General features: G+C 30.0%; 3 protein-coding genes across 3 annotated transcripts; all 3 read left to right on the forward strand.

Annotated features, from left to right (window-relative positions):
- Nucleotides 1-3,931: 3,931 nt before the first annotated feature.
- Nucleotides 3,932-5,791, forward strand: LOC106418317 (probable FBD-associated F-box protein At1g32375). The gene is made up of 3 exons (XM_013858999.3): nucleotides 3,932-4,726; nucleotides 4,827-4,958; nucleotides 5,051-5,791. Exons 1-3 carry the CDS (start codon nucleotides 3,932-3,934, stop codon nucleotides 5,327-5,329), a joined length of 1,206 nt encoding a protein of 401 aa, XP_013714453.2. The 3' UTR covers nucleotides 5,330-5,791.
- A 688-nt stretch (nucleotides 5,792-6,479) lies between these two features.
- Nucleotides 6,480-10,668, forward strand: LOC106408407 (probable FBD-associated F-box protein At1g32375). Its single transcript, XM_013849192.3, has 3 exons — nucleotides 6,480-7,624; nucleotides 7,718-7,852; nucleotides 7,919-10,668. The coding sequence occupies exons 1-3, from the start codon at nucleotides 6,764-6,766 to the stop codon at nucleotides 8,195-8,197; spliced, it is 1,275 nt and encodes a 424-aa protein (XP_013704646.2). The 5' UTR covers nucleotides 6,480-6,763; the 3' UTR covers nucleotides 8,198-10,668.
- Nucleotides 10,669-13,072: 2,404 nt separating this feature from the next.
- Nucleotides 13,073-13,462, forward strand: LOC125589113 (putative B3 domain-containing protein At4g12617). The gene has a single exon (XM_048761379.1). It carries the CDS (start codon nucleotides 13,073-13,075, stop codon nucleotides 13,460-13,462), a length of 390 nt encoding a protein of 129 aa, XP_048617336.1.
- The last annotated feature ends 116 nt before the right edge of the window (nucleotides 13,463-13,578 follow it).

A 13,578-nucleotide genomic window follows, 5' to 3' on the forward strand; every position in this document is an offset into this window, starting at 1 on the left:
CCAAATAAAATGTTATCAGTCCCTTGGAGAAGTCACTGATATTCCTTGCGAGTCAAGTCTACTAAAATAAAATAAAATAAAAAGCTCTGGTTTTGAAAACTATTTTCTTGTGCTCAATGATTCTTCACACCTAGAAATTCTCTAGCTCGACCAAGTCGGGTTAAACCATCTAAATACAACGAACTCATGTGCTTGAGCAATGCCTAATAAACATTGACATAAGGACACAAACATATATAAAAGTTGATAACAATATTAAAATCACTTCTTTTTCCCATCTTTTCCTTACTTCCTATGAACAATCTCATCTGAATACGAGACTCCATTACCCTTGTACGGCTCTGCCGGCCTCCACTTCTTCACCTTTATCTAAAATTTTAATCTTCTTATCCACTTTCACATTTAGACTACCTGGTATCTCAATCTTAACCGGGTATGAAAACCCTAGCTCAAAACCAATTCTTTTCCTTGTACTATCGCAAGATAACTAGCATTTCGTTGGCTCTTCTAGTTTCCACGGTTTATAGGAAACTAAAACAATCGGCATATGTATTGTGCAAAATTTGTAAGTATATTTCCGTTACAATTGGCATATGGATGAACACATGATCGACATTAGATCTACGCTTGAAGGAAATTTTTTTTTTTACGAAGTTTGTCTATGAAGATCCGGTTATTCGGAGAGAAATGCTCAGATGCTTACTTTTAATAAAGCAAAAAGTGATCTATCATACTCTTACGAAATCTGGCATACTCTCTACTCTTAGTTAAACAAGAGATTTCCAATTTTGGCCTTACATTTTCTCTCCTCAATTGAAAATTTAAATTTTGAATTTTGGGTATCAAATTCAAAATTTAAATTTTAGTAAAACTAAAAACCAAGTTGAACAAAGTTACACCACTGCCGAAATACAAATTTAATATAACTATGTCATAGTTTTACCAAGTTATACCTCGAAGATGGTATAACTAGGTTTTAGTTTTACCAAGTTGTAAATTTTGCAAGGTACAACTTGGTAAAATTATAACCTAGCTATACAGTTTTACCAACGATTGCACGAGTTGATAAAACTAGTACAAAATTTTACTAAGTTGTACCATTGTCAAAGTACAACTTTGTAATACTTTGAACCTAGTTTAACCAAGTTTTACAGTTTTACAAAGTTGTACTTTAACGATTGTATAACTTGGTAAAAATTTGTTTCTGGATTGAAGTTTTACTTTTACATTTTTCATATATTCTTGTAGCAAGCCAGATCTGTAGTGCGAAAGAGAGAGAGAGAGAGAGAGAGAGAGAGAGAGAGAGAGAGAGAGAGAGAGAGAGAGAGAGAGAGAGAGAGAGAGAGAGAGAGAGAGAGAGAGAGAGAGAGAGAGAGAGAGAGAGAGAGAGAGAGAGAGAGAGAGAGAAGAAAGAGAAAGACATATGAGATTCGAAGAAGAATCCTAAAATTACAAACAAAGAACAACAAATCAAAAAAAGAGAAGAAACATATAAGATTCGAAGAAGAATGGATTCGAAGAAGAAGAGATTCGAAGAAGAACAAAAGGAAAAGCAGAACACCCGAAGAAAAAAACTAAAGACAAAAAAGTTTGGATCGAAGAATGAAAGAGAAGAGAGAAAAAGAGAAGAGAGAAAGAAGATGAAAAATGAATGAAATCTAGATCTGTAGAAATAAGAGATAAAATTAGGTTTAGTGGCATGTTACGTTGTGTAAATAAGTAGATTCATATTGGGTATATTAGATTTTTATCAGATTTCGAATTAAAAATAAATGAAAATGAAATGAATTATAGATGAGGAGTATCTAAGATTTTTTTTTGAAAGAGAGGAGCATTGGAGCAATTGATTCGGTTATTCGAAACTGAAAAAATGTTTGGAAGCATCTTACTTAGATGAATATTAACAAGACTCATGCTTAGTTTATGACTGGCGCTGTTTTAATGAATTATGGGAAATCATGAGAAATAGGGAGGATCAGTAAAAAAAGTTTGTTGTCACAATATATTTTAGTTGGTAATAAAAGTCATGGAAGATTTAAAAAAAATTATGTGCATTTTCTTGAATTTAATCATATTTTCACATAGCTGACAAAGAAATCATATCTTCACATATACTGTATCCTAGCTATTTAATCCGCGAATGCGGACCTAAACATTTTGTAATGACTTATTAATATATTTTATACTAATTAAAATAATATAATGATAGATTATTATATATGTTTTTAACCAATTATTATATATGTTTTTTTTTGAACATTCTTAAGTATAAATTTTTTGAAATTTTCTTTGGGTACTATATTCATTATTTATATATAAATCACTAATATTTTATTTTTGATTATATAAAATTAAAAATTTTATTTTATTAAATTTATTTATGAGCTTTCTATTTTTTTTTAATTTTGAACTTTTTTACTAAAATATATTTTCAGATAACAACATAGTATATAATATAGAGAAATTCTTTCAGATAGTCTTTTAATTTATTTTCACAAAATAAATTTCGAAAGAGAGAAAAGACCAAAAAATGTTTTATCGAAGGGTAAATATGTATCGAAGGGATGAGTTCAAATTTTCAAAAATAAAAAATGAAAATTCGGCTGAATGGGAAGACCGGTCTGACCAGCCACCTAGAAACAGTACCTATCCGCGACGGTCCAGCTCTCAAAACATTTGGGGTTTTAGGGTTTGACGTTCTTGGCTGTACAGCTAAAGATTAGTGCAGTCTTCTGACTCTTCGTCTTCAATAATTCGTATTTGATGTGAAAAGAGATGAACCAGTTCGTGAACTGATTAGTTTTCGTACTAACCATCTCCGGCGGCATTTCTACAGTATCCGGTGAGTTTCCATTTCTTTATCCACTTTTTAGGATTTTTGATTGCCTCCTGTGTTATTTGTTATTCTCGGCTGCTTACTACTATATTTTTGTTGGTTCCAGCGAAAACTACAGAGAGATTCGGAAGCAAAAGCAGCTCAGTAATTTTTTAGCCGTTTTTTTAATATCTAGGGCTGTTCAATATGGTAAAACCGAACCGTACCGAACCGAACCGAACCGAAATAGACAATATGGTTTGGTTTTGGTATATACCATATAAACCGAATGGATATAATTTTATAAAAACCGTAGGATTTGGATATGGTTTGGTATATAACCGATTAAACCGAATAAACCGAACAAAACCGATTAAAAGTAGAAACATGTAAATATGTATCTATTTTATAACAATACATGAAATTCTATTTTTTACATAAGTTAAATTTGTGTTAATAACTATTACCATAATTTTATAGTAATAAAAAACCTTAATTTGTAAAACACTTGAACTATAATTATATAACAATACATCGCAATTCAGACATCTTATTTTCTAAGTCTTTTTTTGATCTTTTTGATTTATTTTAGTCTTCACTAAATTAATATGAAGATTATAAATTTGATGGACAATAATTAATGGAAATTTTTCAATTGAAAAAGCATGACTTTAATGAACACTAAATATGAAAGAGTGGAAAAACTTTTCTTTCATGTTTCTGTTTTGTTTCATATTTTTATTTTCAAAATTTCAAGCTTTGATTTTAGTTATAGATTTGATTATTTTATTTGATGGTAGAAGCATTTTTACTTTTTTGTTCATTTATTTGAACATGTAATATATTTTTAATAAATGACTGTGTTGACAATATGACTCTATAATTCATATAATATGATCTCAAACAAAATAATTATGTTTTTTGGTATAAAACCGAATAAACCGAAAACCGACGGTATATAAACCGAACCGAACCGAAGTAAATATGGATTTAGAATGGTAGTTATATTTTACCAACCGAAATACCGAAAACCGAAAAATACCGAACCGAAACCGAACCGATATCCGGATTGAACACCCCTATTAATATCCATAAAGCTTTATGATCTGAAGAAGAATGGCTCATAGGGATAGGATAAGTCAACTTCCTGAGGAGTTACTCTTGAGAATACTGTCATCACTACCTGCGAAAGATGTGGTAATCACAATGGTTTTGTCTAAACGATGGAAGTTTCTATGGACGTTAGTGCCAACACTTGCATACGATCACGCTACGTACCAAAACGCTGAAGGCACTAGATTTTCGCCGTTTGTTTACAGTTCTTTGCTCCTACACGAGGCTCCAGTTCTAGAAACTTTACGTTTAAAACTTGATCGGGAGTCTGCTACTGCTGTAGACATTGGAGTATGGGTTAAAACCGCTGTTAAACGCTCCGTGCGCGAGTTAGATATCGACATTAATAGCCCTTCGATTTTGACACCGGTCACACTTCCATGGAGCTTGTTTGCCGGAGGATGTAAAACGCTTGCGACGTTGAAACTAAGTAACATGACTCTTGTGAACGCTTCTTCGTCCTTGCCAGCTTCTTTCCCGTCTCTTAAAAACTTGAGCTTCGTGAAGATGAAGTACCCGAGTGAGGAATTTATCAATAAGCTTTTAGCTAGTTGTCCTGTTCTTGACGACTTGGCTGTGGAACAGTGTAGTGGTGACGAAGCTTATGGTTTTGTGATAGATACTCCTTCTCTGGTGAGCTTTGACATTGTTGATCATTGCGGTGAGCTTTGTGTCGTCGAAAGTAATATGCCTGAGATTGTGTATGTGAATCTCGACATTAATTATCGTCGTCCCTGGAAGATGTTGAGTTCTCTTTCTTCAGTCAAGCAGCTCGAGTTATGTTTAACATCCTCAAAGGTAAATAATATATATTTACTGTCACCTATGCGTTTTACCATATTCATATCTCAGTACTCAGTTGGCATTATATTTTCTTGTGTATTTATTTATTATGCAGGAATATCCTGTTGGAATTGTTTTCCACAATCTTGTACATTTAATGATATGCACATGTGAGACAGAGTGGTTGAATCTACTTTTGTGTGTGCTCAAAGATTCACCTAAGTTACAAGGCCTCAGGATTGAACAGGTATAAACTTGTATATCATAAAGCCAAAATAATTCAGGTTATTTTTCCATTTATGATGAGATAATTAATGTGTTGTTCTTCTAACATCTCAGTACCATAACATTCGAACGGGTGAACAGCGCCCCTGCTGGAAGGAACCAAGCTCAGTTCCTGGATGTGTGTTAACGAGTCTTGAAACTCTGGAATGGGTAAAATACGAAGGAACAGAAGATGAGAAAGTGGCAGCAGCATTTATTTTTAGAAACGCAAGATTTTTAAAGAAGGCAACTATTTCCTCTTCATCTACGGATCCGGTCAAGAAACTTGAGATGCTCAAAGGGTTGTCATTTCTATCAAGGTGTTCAAGTTCCTGTCATCTGACATTCGACTGAAGTCACTAGATATTTAAGACATATTCAATAGTCTAAATAAAAATCTTTTTGGTTGGGTTCGTTTGCTTTGTGTTCCCAATGGTCTAACTGTTTCTGTTTTTTGAGAAACACAAATTAAGTAAATATGAAGATCAAATCCTTAAAAGTCTTTTTTTTTTTTGCTCAACGTCTCATTCATCCAAATCATAATACAAAGGTTTTTGACTTCTACAGACGTAACCCAATACAATGATGAAGTCTACTATCGCCTTGAATCACTTAGCTGGACCCAACACTAGTAACTGAGACATCACTGTATTGTTACAACCACCGGGATATATAATCCTTAAAAGAGTCTTTAATTAGGGGAAATTGACATATTTAAAGTGTCTTTGGTTTTCCAATTTTTAATGTAAATTTGAATCAGATTAAATATTAATTGAGCATATATATTTAAAGAGTCTTTGATTTTACTTTTTACTGAAACTAGATGTTTCGCCCGCGTATGCAGACATAATTACTTATATACATTTTTTACTTATTAAAAAAATTATAAAGATAAATTATTATTTATGTTTACTTTTTTTAACTAATTATTATTTATATTTCTATTTGAACGTTCTTACGTATAATTTTTTGAAAATTTCTTTGTATACTTATTTACTATTAATATGCAAATTTTTAAAATCACTCAATATTATATTTTTAATTATATAAAATTAAGAATATTACTTCATTAATATTTAGTTATCTGTGCTTTCTGTTTTTCTTAATTTTTTTTTACTTTTTATTAACTAATAATTTTCGGATAACAACACAATATATATGAATTTTTTTTTATTTAAAATATATATTTAGATTTTGGATAATTCTTATTATTATTAATTTTAACCACTTAACTAATCAAAATCATTTAAATTTATTTTTATTTTGTAGGTAATTTATATATTTTATACATTAAGGATATAAACGATTTTAATCCTTCTAACTTTTAACGTGAGCTCGGATGCAAAAAAAAAAAATTAAAAAGTCTTTGATTTTAATTTTTACTGGAAATCTGAATCAAATCAAATTAAAATATTTTGTTTCATATATATTTCAAGAGGAAGAAGGTGTCACCGGAGGGTTTTCCACTTTCTAGGTATTTACCTATTCTATGTATCTCTTCTGATTCCAAGTACAAGTACTTGTTCGATTTATTGTGAACAATAATCTGAAGCTTTTAGCTGTCGATGAGTTTGGTTTTGTTTTCTCTTTAATCTTTGTGGTTTGTGTACCACGCTAGGGTTTACTTCGACCTTTTTTTTTCCAACCTTGTGTTGTTTCTTATGTATTATTTGTTAGTTTCATGATAAACACACATACTTTACGATTTAACATTCCTTGTTTGTATTTTCAATGTTTTTAGGTTTTTCGTGTCTGGTTTGGGGCTTCTCTCGCTTTGACAGCTAAATCATGGATATGATAAGTCAATTGCCTGAAGATCTCCTCTTGAGAATACTGTCAGAACTGCCTACTGCTAATGATGTTGTGGCCACAATGGTTTTGTCAAAACGTTGGCAGCCTCTTTGGAAGTCAGTGCCAAAACTTGTGTTCGACGACGACGACGACGATAGCTATCAAAATATCGATACTAGAAGGTTTTCGCGCTTTGTTGACTATTTTTTGATTCTGCACGAGGCACCGATAGATACTTTGCATTTCGAACTTACTCAAACTTTTGATGTCCTTGATATTGTATTATGGATTACAATTGCTGTTCAACGCCGTGTGCGTTACCTGAAAATCAATATCGACTGTGCTTCCAGTACAACTCCTGTTATACTCCCAAGGAGTTTATACAAATGCTGTGGAATGCTTGTGACTTTGAATTTAACGAGTGTGACTCTTACGGATGCTTCTACCTTGCCTTCTTTCTCAACCCTCAAAACTTTGAGGCTTTTATCTGTGAAGTACCCCGGTGATGAGTTTGTCAGGAGGCTTTTATCCAGTTGTCATGTTCTTGAAGATTTGGAAGTGGAACAATGTAACGATGACAATGTTACGATTTTCACAGTTAAGGTTCCTTCCCTCAGGACTGCATCTTTGTATAAAGCATCAGACAGATGTACAGAAGATGAAGATGGATTTGTGATAGATGCTCCTTCTTTGGGGCTATTGAAACTTTATGATTATAGTGGCAGTTTTTGTATCGTTGAGAAAGATATGCCTAATATTATAGACGCAGATGTTTTCGTTAATCATTACCCTTCTACGGAAATTCTGAGTTCTATTACTTCAGTGAAGCGTCTCGATTTATGCTTATCATACTCAAAGGTATTAATTATTCCATCATCAGAAAGAGTTTTCCTGTGAGAAAACATGTTGCCATTAACTTTGCATGTTTTTAATTCTGTTTTCTTATTGCAGGATGCATATTCTGATGGCAGTGTCTTCCACCGTCTTGTGCATTTAAAGATATGCACATGTGCGACAGAATGGTTGAATCTACTTATGTGTGTACTCAGAGATTCCCCTAAGTTAAGGGCCATCAAACTCCGACAGGTACTTATATAATTCATTTTTCTCTTGATTGTAACGCACTGCATCTGTCCCGTCATTTGATACCAGTGTCATGACATACGTGATGATCAACCTCGCCCCTGCTGGAATGAACCGAAATCAGTTCCTGAATGTTTGATATCGAGTCTTGAAACTCTTAAATGGGTAAACTATCAAGGAACAGAAGAAGAAAAAGAAGTAGCAGCATTCATATTAAGGAATGGAAGATGTTTGAAGAAGGTGGCTATCTCCTCGGAAGCCACTGACTCCGACAAGAAACTTGAGATGCTCAAGGAGTTATCTTTGTTCTCTAGGCGTTCACCCAACTGCCATCTAGCATTCGACTGAAGCTTTACATCTTGTTGGTTCGTTTTGATCTGAAATCTCATCCGATATGGTTATTACAATTTTTGCTGTTTTTCTTTTCCCTTTCTTTTCCTAATTAATTGAGGGTTATGAATTTCTTATGTTTCCTCTTTATTCTCTGCCTAGAAGAAAAATACATAAGAGCATCATCATCCCTAGTCGTCAAGAAGAATATCTGCGTACGTTTTTTTTGTGTGGCAATGACTGTCGGGTCCAAAGATGTTATTTAGCAATTTAAACATACACTAGACGTTGACTCGCTCGACCCCTGATGTTTGTAAGAATTTTAAAATTTAAATTTCTGGTCAGAATATTTTGAAATGAAAAAGATCAAACCAAGGCTAAAATGAAGATGTATGTTTTTTGGTTGTCAAACATAAACAAAATCTGATAAAACGCTTGGAAGTTAACATAATTTTGCCCAATTTTAAAGGGCTAACATATTTTTCTAAGAACGTAAATATTTAGTCACAAATTGTAACTGCAAGAATATATAATTTTACTGTTCTTTGCTGTTACACGAGGCTCCAGTTTTAGAATGTTTGCGTTTAAAACTTGATCGGGAGTCTGGTACTGCTGTAGATATTGGGGTATGGGTTAGAACGCAGCTGTTAAACGCTCTGTGCATGAGTTAGATATCGACATTAATAGCCCTTGCATTTTGACTCCGGTCATTACTTCCATGGAGCTGGTATGCCGGAGGATGTAGGATGCTTGTGACGTTGAAACTAAGTAACATGACTCTTGTCTTCCTTGCCAGCTTCTTTCCCATTTTTTAAAAACATGAGCCTTGTAAAGATGAAGTACCCGAGTGAGGAATTTATCAACAAGCTTTTAGCTAATTGTCCTGTTCTTGAGGACTTGGCAACATGTTTTCTCAAGAAAGTAAAATTTTGTCATTAGTGTTTTTTTCATATATCTCCTCTTAGAAAAATCTAAGAAAGTAAAATTTTGTTATGTGTTTTCTTCAACGATTTTCCTAGTTTTAACAATAAAGTATATAATTATTATATAAATTGTACTATTTATAATTATATCAAGGTAATAAATATATGTTTTAACACAATAAAATAAGTCACCAAGACACCAACAGATGTTTTGCAGGAAAAATAGATTTTTCTATTTTCTTATTGTAGAAAGAATCAAGTAACTAATATAAATATTTTACCTTAGTAATTATACTATGTAAATGATAATTAATATACCAAAATATACTTTACTATTACACATGTTAGGGCCGATTGAATAATAAAATATCTATATATATCACCAATACTGTATATGTAAAAATATTTAACTGAAACACTATAGAATATGTAAATTTTGGATTCAAAAGTTGATAATAAAATAGAAAATGTTCAATAAATGTGAATAAAATAAAAGGAAGAAAACCACAGCATTTTAAAGTCACACACTCTTGATTACAATCACCCACGAAAACTATATATAACCTTCCTTCCTCTCCGTCTACATCGCATTGCAAGGTTGTAACACTTTCGGTTTTTATCAGTATGGAGAATCAAAACCATCAAATTACACAGATACAAACCCATGTAATCCCTATATATTAATTGATGATATTTTAAAAAATTATAACCTAAATTTTGTAAAAATTAAAAAAACCCTATCCTATGTGGCACTTGTGTATGCTTTCTAAATCATATTTCAAAGAATTCTAGAGCATATTATATAAATTATAGTCTAAAAATTATACTCTCTAGCAAAATAATATTTCGCAGGCTATAGTTAGTCGCATATATCAAATCTTTATTGTTTCGCATGTTTTCCTTAAATAAAACCTACTGAATTACCTAATGTGATTAAAATATATATATTTAGTAATTAATGATTTTAAACAACAAAGATTTGATAACAATTTGTATACTTTTTATCATTTTTGTTTATTTTTTTATTATAAAAATAAATTACATAATTATATTAATCATATAATAAAAATCTAGATTTTGTTTTGTTTAAGTAGTATTTTAAATTTTTCAAAACGAGTATAAATTACTAAAATTGTTAAAAGTCTCACATAAACTTTTATGATCATGGTTTAAATTATTTCTATATTAAGATACAATGGTTATAAGACCATATGAAGAAATAATTTTATTTTAATAGGTTTTTTTGTTAATATATATATAAATTTCATATCGTTTAAATTAAACTATATATCATATGAAAATGTATACTTATATTTTGATATTTGCATTGAACATATATTGAAAAGCTAATATTTTAATTTTGAAATCTTCATTTTTTTTAAATGATTATAAATTATTGACATTATTATCCCACATTAAAACAAATCGTTGGTGTAAACTTTTGTTACACAAATATACAAATAATTATAAAATTATATGAGTAGAAACTTCATTTAATAAATATCCATATTAAAGTGTACTATATATATGTTAATATTATTTAAATTTAATTATATATCATATACGATAGATAAGATTGTTTTTTTTATTTACTCTAAATTAATTGCGAATAAACAAGAGTGATAGTTTGATTTATATGCCCACACCAATTTATTACATAATAATAACTGATTTATTAGTTATTTAATATAAATACTTATTATTTTATTATTTCATAACATGCAGAAAACATAAAATTAATAAATATAAAATATTTATTTTGCAAAAGGTGCAGAAGTTAACCTAAGTATATATCTCTTTAATTATTTTAAATCATAAGTATTTTCTAAATCTCAGGTCAAAACAAACAAACAAAATGAGAATAAACGTCAAAATTAATATTTATATCGAACAATAACCAAAATAAAAAAAAAATATTGAAGATATATAGGATTGACACGTGAACGTAAACTTCTCATAACCATAATTAATTTTTAAATTACTAAATCATGATATAAAATCGAGCTGACATAGTTTCATTGTAATCAAATAGACCAGAGATTTTTCAACCTAAACAATAGGTTCTTATGCGGTAAATAATTTTTTGACCAAAATTTTTATTAAAAATGGGATCAGCTCATCACTAAACAAATTATGTAATTAACAAAAAATTTAAAAAAATTGTTTAAAGACCAAAATATTAATTCAATCAAGAATATAAATGTATATTTCCGTATAATATTTTTAAAATAATTTTTATATAAATTTATCATGTGCAAGGCGCATGTCTTATTCTAACTGATTAATAAAACTTAACAGTATGATTATTTCAATCATATTTTATATCATGATTTACAAAAATCAAAACAATACGAGTAAACCTGTAGCATGTATTTGGTTCAAAATCAAAACTTATCATTTATTAATTTCCTAAAATAATTGACCTTCCACAATTTATTCCTATATTTTAGCAAATCATCATAACCCAGTTGATACCAAATCAAAAACGTTACTAGCACAAGATTTTTTTTGGTTTTTAATCTTGCAATTCACGCTTAAAATCATGTCATTTAAAGTGTATACTAGAATTAGATCTGCACGCTCGTGTGGGTGTTTGATACAACTTTTATATAAATTGATATTTGTTTTATATAAATCGTAGTATATATATTTTTAAACTTTTGTTTGTATTAAATCATTGTTTTAAATGGCATTTCTAAACATAATAATAGTTTATATTAAGTAATTTTATTTTTCTCTTAAATTGTTAACTATATCTCACATATTGTTTTTGTCATATGTATTACATTATTAAAACTGAATTACAAATAGAACTAACCATATTTTCAACAGATTTATTATATCTTTAATTTATTTATTTTCATTCATCTTGATTATTTTATTAATTACTATTTTCCAAATAATCTGACAGGATTTATTATATAATTACAAAACAGATCTTACCTATTTTAGTTATTTTATTATATATTTTACTTTATTTTCTCACACTTCTTAACTACTTCATTTATTTTACGTGTTAACTATAATAATTCTAAATGTTTGGATAAATAAATTTTTATATGTTTACATAATCAATTAGGTATTGGTATTCATGTGTATGTTATGTTAAGGATCAGTTCTTTTGGGTATCAAATTTTTTTGGGTTTTAAAATTATATTCCGCTCGGATATTATAAATTTTTGGGTGGAGTTAAAATCGGGTTTTTCTAGGTCCGGGTGGATTCAATTCTGATGTGTAAGAATCTAAAACTAAACAAAACAAAACTTATGTATTTAAAAGTGCTATTAAACCATTTATAAAAAATAAAATAAGAAACAACACCCGCACGTCAAGCTCTAGTAAACTTTAGAGCTTCAACCCCTTTTTCATTTGATTTGATATAGTGAATTGAGAAAAATCTAAGAAAACAAAATTTTGTTATTATTTTTTCAACAATTTTATTTTCACAATAAAGTATATAATTATTACATAAATTGTAATATTTATAACTATATCAAGGTAATAAATATGTTTTAATACAATAAAATAAGTTACCAACAGATATGTCTAACTAAAAAATGGATTTCTTTCTATATTTCCTCTGATATTGTAGAAAGAATCAAGTATCTAATATATAGTTTTTACCTTAGTAATTATACTATGTAAATGATAATATACCAAAATATTCTTTACTATTACACATGTTAGGGACAATTGAATAAGAAAATATCCATATCATTAATATCTGTCATAATATTAACTGAAATACTATAGAACAATATAAAATTTTGTTTAATAGCTGGTACTAAAATATAAATGTTCAATAAATGTGAATAAAAGAAATGGAAGAAAATCACATCATTTTAAAGTCACAAACTCTTAATTACAATCACCCACGAAAATTATTATTATTATATATATCCCTACACCCATAAACAAATTCTTCAATACAAACCTTAGATAGAGCTTTACGAGCAAAGAACAAAGAATCATGGCCAGAACTGTGGAGTGTCGAGACAAGCCGTTTGATCCAAACAACCAATTGAACATCCTGATAACGTTGAAAGAATCAGACACAGGCTCGAGTGTTACGATAACGATGCCCAAAGAGTTGGTAGAAGCCAACTTGTTTCCTTGGTGGAGTAAAGATCGTTGTGCAGCATTGTCACGACATAACGCGGTGGAGTTCGTTGATCTGTTCGATTACGATTCAAAGATCACAACAACTCATACCCTGAGAAGAGAACGTGATGGAAATTTCAAGTTTTGCGGTTGGGGTTCCATCCTCGCAAAAAGAAGTTTCAAGACTGGCGATATTATTGGGTTTTGGTGGGATAAATATCACGATAGACTCAATTTTGAACTACTCATGGTTGCTTAGTTGATGGACCGTATCTTCGCAACATCCTTTCTCGAATAATTTATTGTGTTCATTATATATACCTTCTTGTTTGTTTCTGAGTATTGAAGGTCTTGTAGTTCTTTTAGAGATATTCT

Source organism: Brassica napus, chromosome A2, assembly GCF_020379485.1.
Source record: "Brassica napus cultivar Da-Ae chromosome A2, Da-Ae, whole genome shotgun sequence".
In the NCBI taxonomy this organism is placed as follows: domain Eukaryota; kingdom Viridiplantae; phylum Streptophyta; class Magnoliopsida; order Brassicales; family Brassicaceae; genus Brassica; species Brassica napus.